Source organism: Mustelus asterias, unplaced genomic scaffold (genome assembly GCF_964213995.1).
Source record: "Mustelus asterias unplaced genomic scaffold, sMusAst1.hap1.1 HAP1_SCAFFOLD_387, whole genome shotgun sequence".
Lineage (NCBI taxonomy): Eukaryota > Metazoa > Chordata > Chondrichthyes > Carcharhiniformes > Triakidae > Mustelus > Mustelus asterias.
Window position 1 is genome coordinate 173,967 of NW_027590343.1, and position 12,642 is coordinate 186,608.

Consider the following 12,642-nt stretch of genomic DNA (forward strand, 5'->3'; position numbering starts at 1 on the left):
ACACGATAAATGGAAGAACCATAAAGGGTGTAGAGACGCAGAGGGACCTGGGTGTGCAAGTCCACAGATCCTTGAAGGTGATGTCACAGGTGGAGAAGGTGGTGAAGAAGGCATATGGCATGCTTGCCTTTATAGGACGGGGCATAGAGTATAAGAGTTGGGGTCTGATGTTGCAGATGTATAGAATGTTGGTTCGGCCGCATTTGGAATACTGCGTCCAGTTCTGGTCGCCACACTACCAGAAGGACGTGGAGGCTTTGGAGAGAGTACAGAGGAGGTTTACCAGGATGTTGCCTGGTATGGAGGGGCTTGGTTATGAGGAGAGATTGGGGAAACTGGGGTTGTTCTCCTTGGAAAGACGGAGGATGAGGGGAGACTTAATAGAGGTGTATAAAATTATGAAAGGCATAGATAGGGTGAACGGTGGGAAGCTTTTCCCCGGGTCGGTGGTGACGTTCACGAGGGGTCATAGGTTCAAGGTGAAGGGGGGGAGGTTTAACACAGATATCAGAAGGACATATTTTACACAGAGGGTCGTGGGGGCCTGGAATGTGTTGCCGGGCAAGGTGGTGGAGGCGGACACACTGGGAACGTTTAAGACTTATCTAGACAGCTATATGAACGGAGTGGGAATGGAGGGATACAAAAGAGTGGTCTAGTTTGGACCAGGGAGCGGCGCGGGCTAATTGTTCCTTGTTTCTCGTTTCAAGGCTTCATTCTATGATCATCTTGCTGGTGCCAGTACAGAGCGAGACTGCGGATAGTTGGGAACCTGTCTCGGGGGCAGGGAATTCAGATGGTGTTCGTGGAAGCGGAAATGACTAGGGTTGGGAAGCATTTTCCGATCAGGGCCAGTGTGATCTCCTGGACTCGTTTCGATCGCCTCAGGGGGTCGGAGAGGAATTTCCCAGATTTTTTTTTCCCCATATTGGCCCTGGGGTTTTTCACTCTGGGTTTTCGCCTCTCCCTGGAGATCACATGGTCTGGAATGGGGGGGTAGGGGTGAGTTAATAGGTTGTGATGAACAAAGCATCGTAGCTGTGAGGGACAGCTCGGTGGATAGGATATTGGTATGTAGATAGGCTGGAAAATTGGGCAGGGATCCTGGATTCAGGATTCAATCCTGGACCGGGGAGCGGCGCGGGCTTGGAGGGCCGAAGGGCCTGTTCCTGTGCTGTATTGTTCTTTGTTCTTTGTTTACCTCTGAGCCACGGCTGCCATCGTTCGCACAGTTTCCCCAATCTCTCCAACTCACCATCTCCAACAACAATTAAGGGGTGTATGGATGAGCACTTCAAACACCAGAGCAATAAAAGGCTACGGAGCAAGGGTTGAGAAATAGGATTAGAATGGATAGGTTCTTGAGGGCCGGCACAGACACGATGGGCCGAAGGGCCTCTCTTTGTTCCGTGACGGTCTCTGTCTCTATGGAAATTATTCTGATTTCTCTAATCCGATGTCTCTTGCCAACGCAGTGAAAAATCAGATGAAGCGAGTGTGCCCTCTGCCCTGCGGTGGACTATCTCTGCACCAAGTGTGTCCCTGTCATTAGTGGCGTCAATGTGTGGGGCAGGTGCTTTACAATGTTATCCGAAAGGATTGTAAATCCTTACCTTCATGTTGATATCCATAATCGTCCCCTACGGATAGAAAACACGGAGAGAGGTGTTTGAGAACAAGGATAAAAAGCCCATTGAACACTTTAAACCCAGCACACTAAGGCTGGCTCTGCCTGTTTCTAACATTCACTCTCCCAACACCCGCTGCGGAATTTCAAGCCGTGTTATTAATATCTCAGTAAACCACAATCTTCCCTCGTTAAAAATATCCACCCAGCCCATCCTTCAAAGTGTCCATTCACTCCCATCTGTTTCTACATTCTGGTGGGTACAAACTAACCTCTCCCTAACCCTTCCTCAAGACATCCCATCCCTTCCTGTGGTAAGATGTTTAACAACACCAGGTTAAAGTCCAACAGGTTTATTTGGTAGCAAAAGCCACACAAGCTTTCGGAGCTCTAAGCCCCTTCTTCAGCTGAGTGGGAATTCTGTTCACAAACAGAGCTTATAAAGACACAGACTCAATTTACATGAATAATGGTTGGAATGCGAATACTTACAACTAATCAAGTCTTTAAGAAACGAAACAATGTGAGTGGAGAGAGCATCAAGACAGGCTAGAAAGATGTGTATTGTCTCCAGACAAGACAGCCAGTGAAACTCTGCAGGTCCACGCAACTGTGGGGGTTACAAAGAGTGCGACATGAACCCAATATCCCGGTTGAGGCCGACCTCGTGTGTGCGGAACTTGGCTATCAGTTTCTGCTCAGCGACTCTGCGCTGTCGTGTGTCGCGAAGGCCGCCTTGGAGAACGCTTACCCGAATATCAGAGGCCGAATGAGGACGGCCTCAACCGGGATATTGGGTTCATGTCACACTATTTGTAACTCCCACAGTTGCCTGGACCTGCAGAGTTTCACTGGCTGTCTTGTCTGGAGACAATACACATCTTTCTAGCCTGTCTTGATGCTCTCTCCACTCACATTGTTTCGTTTCTTAAAGACTTGATTTGTTGTAAGTATTCGCATTCCAACCATTATTCATGTAAATTGAGTCTGTGTCTTTACAAGCTCTGTTTGTGAACAGAATTCCCACTCACCTGAAGAAGGGGCTTAGAGCTCCGAAAGCTTGTGTGGCTTTTGCTACCAAATAAACCTGTTGGACATTAACCTGGTGTTGTTAAACTTCTTACTGTGTTTACCCCAGTCCAACGCCGGCATCTCCACATCGTTAGTGTGGTGAACCATAGTTGGTTACCACTATGGGTACTGAACCATAGATGGTTAGCACTCTGGGTATTTGTAGATATGTTACTGTTGTCACTGTTGGGGTTAGGGTTGGGCTGTTCTACCTGTTGATATTGTTCTGTGGTACACTCCAGTTGGCTCCGCCTACCTGGAGAAGTATAAAGGTCACTGCACTGCCTGGTGACCCTTTAGTCAGGGATTGTATTGTATATAGGACCCTGGTTAGACCCCACTTGGAGTACTGCGCGCAGTTCTGGTCACCTCATTACAGGAAAGATGTTGAAGCCATTGAAAGGGTGCAGAGGAGATTTACAAGGATGTTGCCTGGATTGGGGGGCATGCCTTATGAGGATAGGTTGAGGGAGCTTGGTCTCTTCTCCCTGGAGAGACGAAGGATGAGAGGTGACCTGATAGAGGTTTACAAGATGTTGAGAGGTCTGGATAGGGTAGACTCTCAGAGGCTATTTCCAAGGGCTGAAATGGTTGCTACGAGAGGACACAGGTTTAAGGTGCTGGGGGGTAGGTACAGAGGAGATGTCAGGGGTAAGTTTTTCACTCAGAGGGTGGTGGGTGAGTGGAATCGGCTGACGTCGGTGGTGGTGGAGGCAAACTCGTTGGGGTCTTTTAAGAGACTTCTGGATGAGTACATGGGATTTAGTGGGATTGAGGGCTATAGATAGGCCTAGAGGTAGGGATATGATCAGCGCAACTTGTGGGCCGAAGGGCCTGTTTGTGCTGTGGCTTTCTATGTTCTATGTTCTATGTTCTATATAGTGTGCTCCATTCTTGTTAGTAATAAAAGCCTTTATTTCCCGGGTACAATCTAGCCTCCCGAGTGATTTAATCGCGCATCAGTTAGTCTGGTAAACCTTCTCTGAACTTGTTCCAACACACCTACACCTTTTCTTAAATATTGTACTTGTGCACAATTCTCCAGATGTGATCTCACCAATTCCTGTCCGACTGAACCATAACCTCTTCACTTCTCCAATCCACTTCTGCCCCTCACATTCAACAATAATATTGTTCACTTACTTTCCCGATTACTAGCCTTTTGCGACTCATAAACTGGGTCACCCAGATCCCCCTGCACTTCCGAGCTCTGCATTCTCTCGCCATTTGGATAATAGGCTACTTTTTTATTCTTTTTGACCAAGGGTAGAATTTCATCGGAAGCAGGGGGGTGCTGCGGAAGGACTCGGACAGGTTGGGAGAGTGGGCAAAGAAGTGGCAGATGGAATAAAATGTGGAAAAGTGTGAGGTTATGCACTTTGGAAGGAGGAATGGAGGCGTAGACTATTTTCCAAATGGGGAAATGCTTCGGAAATCAGAAACACAAAGGGACTTGGGAGTCCTTGTTCAAGATTCTCTTAAGGTTAACGTGCAGGTTCAGTCGGCAGTTAGGAAGGCAAATGCAATGGTAGCATTCATGTCGAGAGGGCTAGAATACAAGAGCAGGGATGGACTTCTGAGGCTGTATAAGGCTCTGATTAGACCCCATTTGGAGTATTGTGAGCAGTTTTGGGCCCCGTATCTAAGGAAGGATGTGCTGGCCTTGGAAAGGGTTCAGAGGAAATTCACAAGAATGATCCCTGGAATGAAGAGCTTGTCGTATGAGGAACGGTTGAGGACTCTGGGTCTGTACTCGTTGGAGTTTAGAAGGATGAGGGGGATCTTATTGAAACTTACTGCAAGGCCTGGATAGAGTGGACGTGGAGAGGATGTTTCCACTGGTAGGAAAAACTAGAACCAGAGGGCGCAACCTCAGGCTGAAGGGACGATCCTTTAAAACAGAGATGAGGAGGAATTTCTTCAGCCAGAGAGTGGTGAATCTGTGGAACTCTTTGCCGGAGAAGGCTGTGGAGGCCGGGTCATTGAGTGTCTTTAAGACAGAGATAGATAGGTTCTTGATTAATAAGGGGATCAGGGGTTCTGGGGAAAAGGCAGGAGAATGGGGATGAGAAAAATATCAGCCATGATTGAATGGCGGAGCAGACTCGATGGGCCGAGTGGCCTCATTCTGCTCCTATGTCTTATGGTCTAATGGTCTTAGGTCTTATTGTTGTGCACATTATCCTGCGTTAACCAGATTTCGGCCCCATATCTAAGGAAGGATGTGCTGGGCCTTGGAAAGAGTCCAGAGGAGGTTCACAAGAATGATCCCTGGAATGAAGAGCTTGTCGTGTGAGGAACGGTTGAGGACTCTGGGTCTGTACTCGTTGGAGTTTAGGAGGATGAGGGGGGGGGATCTTATTGAAACTTAGAGGATATTGCGAGGCCTGGATAGAGTGGACGTGGAGAGGATGTTTCCACGAGTAGGAAAAACTAGAACCTATTCTATCTCTATCCTTTTTGAGTCTCCTTATGTCATCTTTGGAATTTACTCTCCTCTCTACCTTTGTGAAGCCAGCAAATTTAACATCCAAATCTTCGGTCCTTCCATCCAAATCATTTATGTGAATTGTACATATTGAGGGCCCAGTACTGATCCCTGTGGGACACCACTTGTCACATCCCCTTCCCACTTCCCTGTGGGACACCACTTGTCACATCCCCTTCCCACTTCCCTGTGGGACACCACTTGTCACATCCCCTTCCCACTTCCCTGTGGGACACCACTTGTCACATCCCCTTCCCACTTCCCTGTGGGACACCACTTGTCACATCCCCTTCCCACTTCCCTGTGGGACACCACTTGTCACATCCCCTTCCCACTTCCCTGTGGGACACCACTTGTCACATCCCCTTCCCACTTCCCTGTGGGACACCACTTGTCACATCCCCTTCCCACTTCCCTGTGGGACACCACTTGTCACATCCCCTTCCCACTTCCCTGTGGGACACCACTTGTCACATCCCCTTCCCACTTCCCTGTGGGACACCACTTGTCACATCCCCTTCCCACTTCCCTGTGGGACACCACTTGTCATCAGAACAGTACGGCACAGGAACAGGCCCTTCAGCCCTCCAAGCCTGAGCCGATCGCATTTACCCATTTAGACCAACCTCTTGTATCCCTCTATTCCCCGTCTATCCATGTGTCTATCCAGATAAGTCTTAAATGTCGCTAACGTGTCTGCCTCAACCACCTCACTTGGCAGTGCATTCCAGGCCCCCACCGCCCTCTGTGTAAAAAACGTACCCCACACATCTCCACTCAACCTTTCCCCCTTATCTTGAACTTGTGCCCCCTTGTAATTGTCATTTCCGCCCTGGGAAAAAGCTTCCAACTGTTCATCCTATCCACACCCCTCATAGTTTTATAAACTTCTATTGGGTCGCCCCTCAGCCTCCATCTTTCCAGGGACAAATGTGAGGTGATGCATTTTGGAAGGTCCAATACAGATAGGAAAGATACAGTAAATGGCAGAACCTTTAAGAGTGTTGATAGGCAGAGGGATCTGGGCGTACAGGTACACAGGTCACTGAAAGTGGCAACGCAGGTGGAGAAGGTAGTCAAGAAGGCATACGGCATAGAACATAGAACATAGAAAGCCACAGCACAAACAGGCCCTTCGGCCCACAAGTTGCGCCGATCATATCCCTACCTCTAGGCCTATCTATAGCCCTCAATCCCATTAAATCCCATGTACTCATCCAGAAGTCTCTTAAAAGACCCCAACGAGTTTGCCTCCACCACCACCGACGTCAGCCGATTCCACTCACCCACCACCCTCTGAGTGAAAAACTTACCCCTGACATCTCCTCTGTACCTACCCCCCAGCACCTTAAACCTGTGTCCTCTCGTAGCAACCATTTCAGCCCTTGGAAATAGCCTCTGAGAGTCTACCCTATCCAGACCTCTCATCATCTTGTAAACCTCTATCAGGTCACCTCTCATCCTTCGTCTCTCCAGGGAGAAGAGACCAAGCTCCCTCAACCTATCCTCATAAGGCATGCCCCCCAATCCAGGCAACATCCTTGTAAATCTCCTCTGCACCCTTTCTATGGCTTCAACATCTTTCCTGTAATGAGGTGACCAGAACTGCGCGCAGTACTCCAAGTGGGGTCTAACCAGGGTCCTATAAAGCTGCAGCATTATCTCCCGACTCCGAAACTCAATCCCTCGATTAATGAAGGCTAGTACGCCGTACGCCTTCTTGACCGCATCCTCCACCTGCGAGGCCGATTTAAGAGTCCTATGGACCCGGACCCCAAGGTCCTTCTGATCCTCTACACTGCTAAGAATGGTACCCTTCATATTATACTGCTGCTTCATCCCATTGGATCTGCCAAAATGGATCACTACACACTTATCCGGGTTGAAGTCCATCTGCCACTTCTCCGCCCAGTCTTGCATTCTATCTATGTCTCGCTGCAACTTCTGACATCCCTCCAAACTATCCACAACACCACCTACCTTGGTGTCGTCAGCAAACTTACCAACCCATCCCTCCACTTCCTCATCCAGGTCATTTATGAAAATGACAAACAGCAAGGGTCCCAGAACAGATCCCTGGGGCACTCCACTGGTCACTGACCTCCATGCAGAGAAAGACCCCACTAAGAGTATTGATAGGCAGAGGGATCTGGGTGTACAGGTACACAGGTCACTGAAAGTGGCAACGCAGGTGGAGAAGGTAGTCAAGAAGGCATACGGCATGCTTGCCTTCATCGGCCGGGGCATTGAGTTTAAAAATTGGCAAGTCATGTTGCAGCTTTATAGAACCTTAGTTAGGCCGCACTTGGAATATAGTGTTCAATTCTGGTCGCCACACTACCAGAAGGATGTGGAGGCTTTGGAGAGGGTACAGAAAAGATTTAACAGGGTGTTGCCTGGTATGGAGGGCATTAGCTATGAGGAGAGGTTGGAGAAACTTGGTTTGTTCTCACTGGAGCGACGGAGGTTGAGGGGAGACCTGATAGAAGTCTTCAAGATTACGAGAGGCATGGACAGAGTGGATAGTCAGAAGCTTTTCCCCAGGGTGGAAGAGTCAATTACTAGGGGGGCACAGGTTTAAGGTGCGAGGGGCAAGGTTTAAAGGAGATGTACGAGGCAGATTTTTTACACAGAGGGTGGTGGGTGCCTGGAACTCGTTGCCGGGGGAGGTAGTGGAAGCGGATACGGTCGTGACTTTTAAGGGGCGCCTTGACAAATACATGAATAGGATGGGAATGGAGGGATATGGTCCCCAAAAGGGGTTTTAGTTCAGTTGGGCAGCATGATCGGTGCAGGCTTGGAGGGCCAAAGGGCCTGTTCCTGTGCTGTAATTTTCTTTGCTCTTTGTAAATTGAAAACAATCCCAGTTTATTCAATCTCTCCTCATAGCTAATACCCTCCATACTAGGGCAACACCCTGGTAAACCTTTTCTGTACTCACTCCAACGCCTCCTTTTGGTCGTGTGGTGAGCAGAATTGGACCCAGTATCCCAAATGTGGCTTCACCAACATTTTATACAACTGTAACATAATTTGCCAACTCGATGCCCCATCTGATGAAGGCAAGCATGCCATATGATTATCCTGCCAAACTGAAAAAGTCCCATTTCTACGGACGCCGCTTCCCGTGAGCTTGCCAATCTTCGATCCGTACTCCCTCCACCCCATGAAATTTTACCTGCAGATACAACCTTGGGTGTGGGACCTTAAATCTAAGTACAGTACATCCACAGGTTCTCCTTTATCCACAACACACGTGACTCCTTCAAAGAACTCCAATAAATTGGTCATTCATATTTTCCCTTTCACAAAACCATGGTAACTCTGCCTGACCAGTGTCCATAGAACCATAGAAAATTACAGCTCAGAAACAGGCCTTTTGGCCCTTCTTGTCTGTGCCGAACCATTTTATGCCGAGTCCCACTGACCTGCACTTGGACCATATCCCTCCACACCTCTCTCATCCATGAACCCGTCCAAGTTTTTCTTAAATGTTAAAAGTGACCCCGCATTTACCACTTTATCCGGCAGCTCATTCCGCACTCCCACCACTCTCTGCGTGAAGAAGCCCCCCCACTAATATTCCCTTTAAACTTTACTCCTTTCACCCTTAACCCATGCCCTCTGGTTTTTTTCTCCCCTTGCCTCAGCGGAAAAAGCTTGCTTGCATTCACTCTATCTATACCCATCAAAATCTTATACACCTCTATCAAATCTCCCCTCAATCTTCTACGCTCCAAGGAATAAAGTCCCAACCTGTTCAATCTCTCTCTGTAACTCAGCTTCTCAAGTCCCGGCAACATCCTTGTGAACCTTCTCTGCACTCTTTCAATCTTATTTACATCCTTCCTGTAACTCGGTGACCAAAACTAGGTGTCTTGCCATAACATCTTTAATAATTAATGGCTTCTAATATTCTCCCGACAACAGATACCTGTAGTATCCTCATTTCTGACTTCCTTTTCTGGATAAAGGAGTGACATTTACGATCTCCCAAACTAATGCAAGCTTCCCCGTATTTAGAGAACTAAGATTCAGAAGAAAGAACAAAGAACAGTACAGCACAGGAACAGGCCCTTCGGCCCTCCAAGCCCGCACCGACCATGCTGCCCGACTGAACCAAAACTCCCTACCCTTCCGGGGACCATATCGCTCCATTCCCATCCTATTCCTGTACTTATCAAGATGCCCCTTAAAACTCACTATCGTATCTGCTTCCACTACCTCCCCCGGCAACGAGTTCCAGGCACCCACCACCCTCTGTGTAAAAAAACATGGCTCGTACATCTCCTTTAAACCTTGCCCCTCACCTTAAACCTGTGCCCCCTAGTAATTGACTCTTCCACCCTGGGAAAAAGCTTCTGGCTATCCACTCTGTCCATGCCTCTCATAATCTTGTAGACTTCTATCAGGTCGCCCCTCAACCTCCGTCGCTCCAGTGAGAACAAACCAAGTTTCTCCAACCTCTCCTCATAGCTAATGCCCTCCATACCAGGCAACATCCTGGTAAATCTTTTCTGTACCCTCTCCAAAGCCTCCACATCCTTCTGGTAGAGTGGCGACCAGAATTGAACACTATATTCCAAGTGCGGCCTAACTAAGGCTCTATAAAGCTGCAACATGACTTGCCAATTTTTAAACTCAATACCCCGGCCGATGAAGGCAAGCATGCCGTATGCCTTCTTGACTACCTTCTCCACCTGCGTTGCCACTTTCAGTGACCTGTGTGCCTGTACACCCAGATCCCTCTGCCTATCAATACTCTGAAGGGTTCTGCCATTTACTGTATATTTCCGATCTGTATTAGACCTTCCAAAATGCATTACCTCACATTTCTAACACCCAGCACATCAAATATGTCACTGGACACTTCTTTCAGAGCTATGTTTTAGAGTCTGCTGATACGTAAACACTGTAGCCACTAGGAAATGTGAAGCCAAAAGTTAGCCTGAGCCAATCGTGTTTTTAGCTATAATTTGTGGGACATGGGCATCGCTGGCTAGGCCAGCATTTATTGCCCATCCCTAGTTGCCCTTGGAGGGCAGTTGAGAGTCACCCACATTGCTGTGGCTCTGGAGTCACATGTAGGCCAGACAGGGTAAGGACGGCAGATTTCCTTCCCTAAAGGACATTAGTGAAACAGATGGGTTTTTCCAACAATGGTTTAATGGTCGTCACGAGATTCTTAATTGGGTGGCATGGTGGGTTATCGCTGCTGCCTCACAGCGCCAGGGACCCGGGTTCGATTCCCGGCTTGGGTCACTCTCTGTGTGGAGTCTGCACGTTCTCCCCGTGTCTGCGTGGGTTTCCTCCGGGTGCTCCGGTTTCCTCCCACAGTCCGAAAGACGTGCTGGTTAGGGTGCGTTGACCCGAACAGGCGCCTTAGTGTGGCGACTGGGGGAAATTCACAGTAACTTCATTGCGGTGACAAAAACGGTTGATGAAGGAAGGGCCGTGGATGTCGTCTATATGGATTTCAGTAAGGCATTTGACAAAGTCCCACATGGCAGGTTGGTTAAGAAGGTTAAGGCTCATGGGATACAAGGAGAAGTGGCTCGATGGGTGGAGAACTGGCTTGGCCATAGGAGACAGAGGGTAGTGGTCGAAGGGTCTTTTTCCGGCTGGAGGTCTGTGACCAGTGGTGTTCCGCAGGGCTCTGTACTGGGACCTCTGCTATTTGTGATATATATAAATGATTTGGAAGAAGGTGTAACTGGTGTAATCAGCAAGTTTGCGGATGACACGAAGATGGCTGGACTTGCGGATAGCGAAGAGCATTGTCGGGCAATACAGCAGGATATAGATAGGCTGGAAAATTGGGCGGAGAGGTGGCAGATGGAGTTTAATCCAGATAAATGCGAAGTGATGCATTTTGGAAGAAATAATGTAGGGAGGAGTTATACAATAAATGGCAGAGTCATCAGGAGTATAGCAAGTCCACAAATCCTTGAAGGTGGCAACACAGGTGGAGAAGGTGGTGAAGAAGGCATATGGTATGCTTGCCTTTATAGGATGGGGTATAGAGTATAAAAGCTGGAGTCTGATGATGCAGCTGTATAGAACGCTGGTTAGGCCACATTTGGAGTACTGCGTCCAGTTCTGGTCGCCGTATTACCAGAAGGACGTGGAGGCGTTAGAGAGAGTGCAGAGAAGGTTTACCAGGATGTTGCCTGGTATGGAGGGTCTTAGCTATGAGGAGAGATTGGGTAGACTGGGGTTGTTCTCCTTGGAAAGACGGAGAATGAGGGGAGATCTAATAGAGGTGTACAAGATTATGAAGGGGATAGATAGGGTGAACAGTGGGAAGCTTTTTCCCAGGTCGGAGGTGACGATCACGAGGGGTCACGGGCTCAAGCTGAGAGGGGCGAAGTATAACTCAGATATCAGAGGGACGTTTTTTGCACAGAGGGTGGTGGGGGCCTGGAATGCGCTGCCAAGTAGGGTGGTGGAGGCAGGCACGCTGACATCGTTTAAGACTTACCTGGATAGTCACATGAGCAGCCTGGGAATGGAGGGATACAAGCGATTGGTCTAGTTGGACCAAGGAGCGGCACAGGCTTGGAGGGCCGAAGGGCCTGTTTCCTGTGCTGTACTGTTCTTTGTTCTCTTTGTCCTTTGTGTTAATGTAACCCTTACTTGTGACTAACAAACAAACTTCAGTAGATAAATAAACTTTTACTTAATTCCAGACTTCCACTGAATTCAAATGCCACCATCTGCCGTGGCGGGATTTGAACCCGGGTCCCCAGAACTTTAGCTGGGTTTCTGGATTAACAGTCCAGCGATAATACCATGAGGCCATCACATCTCCCCCAGTAGGCCTCAATAATTCAATTGGGTTGTTGCACTCTTAAAGATGGAATCAGATCTAATCTCTAAGTTGTGAGGTCCGATTCTCCGATCTGGTTCATTATCGCCCCACTGCCAGTGCGAATGGGGACTTTGGCACTCAGCCAGGACTCTATCTCCTGCAGGGACACTGGGAAACCCAGCCCAGGATACGGTCAGAGGGTTACTGCAGTGTCAACCTTCATATTGTGCTCAGAGCGATGGTTTAGGTCTTGAACCCACGTCTTTCTGATTCAGAGGTGAGATGTTACCTCGAAGTCTCGGCTGGCATTGTTAACCAGGATCAGGCAGTTCCCCAAGTTAGTGAGTCATAGAGGTTTACAGCATGGAAACAGGCCCTTCGGCCCAACTTGTCCATGCCGCCCCGTATTTTTAATCATTAAGCTAGTCCCAATTAAACGAAGGAGATTGTCATCGACTTCAGGAAGCGTAAAGGAGAACATGCCCCTGTCTAAACTACGGGGACGAAATAGAAATGATTGAGAGCTTCAAGTATTCAGGTGTCCAGATCACCAACAACCTGTCCTGGTCCCCCCACGCCACACTACAGTTAAGAAAGCCACGAACGTCTCTACTTTCTCAGAAGACTAAGGAAATTTGGCATGTC

The 12,642-nt window shown here is 48.5% G+C and overlaps 1 protein-coding gene across 1 annotated transcript in view; it reads right to left on the minus strand.

Annotated features, from left to right (window-relative positions):
* The window catches only part of LOC144486542 (uncharacterized), a 175,423-nt gene that overhangs the window by 87,246 nt on the left and 75,535 nt on the right, over window positions 1-12,642 (minus strand). The window contains exon 18 of the mRNA XM_078204592.1: window positions 1,614-1,640. Coding sequence (XP_078060718.1) covers window positions 1,614-1,640 — 27 coding nt within the window. The remainder of the gene's footprint in view (window positions 1-1,613; window positions 1,641-12,642) is intronic.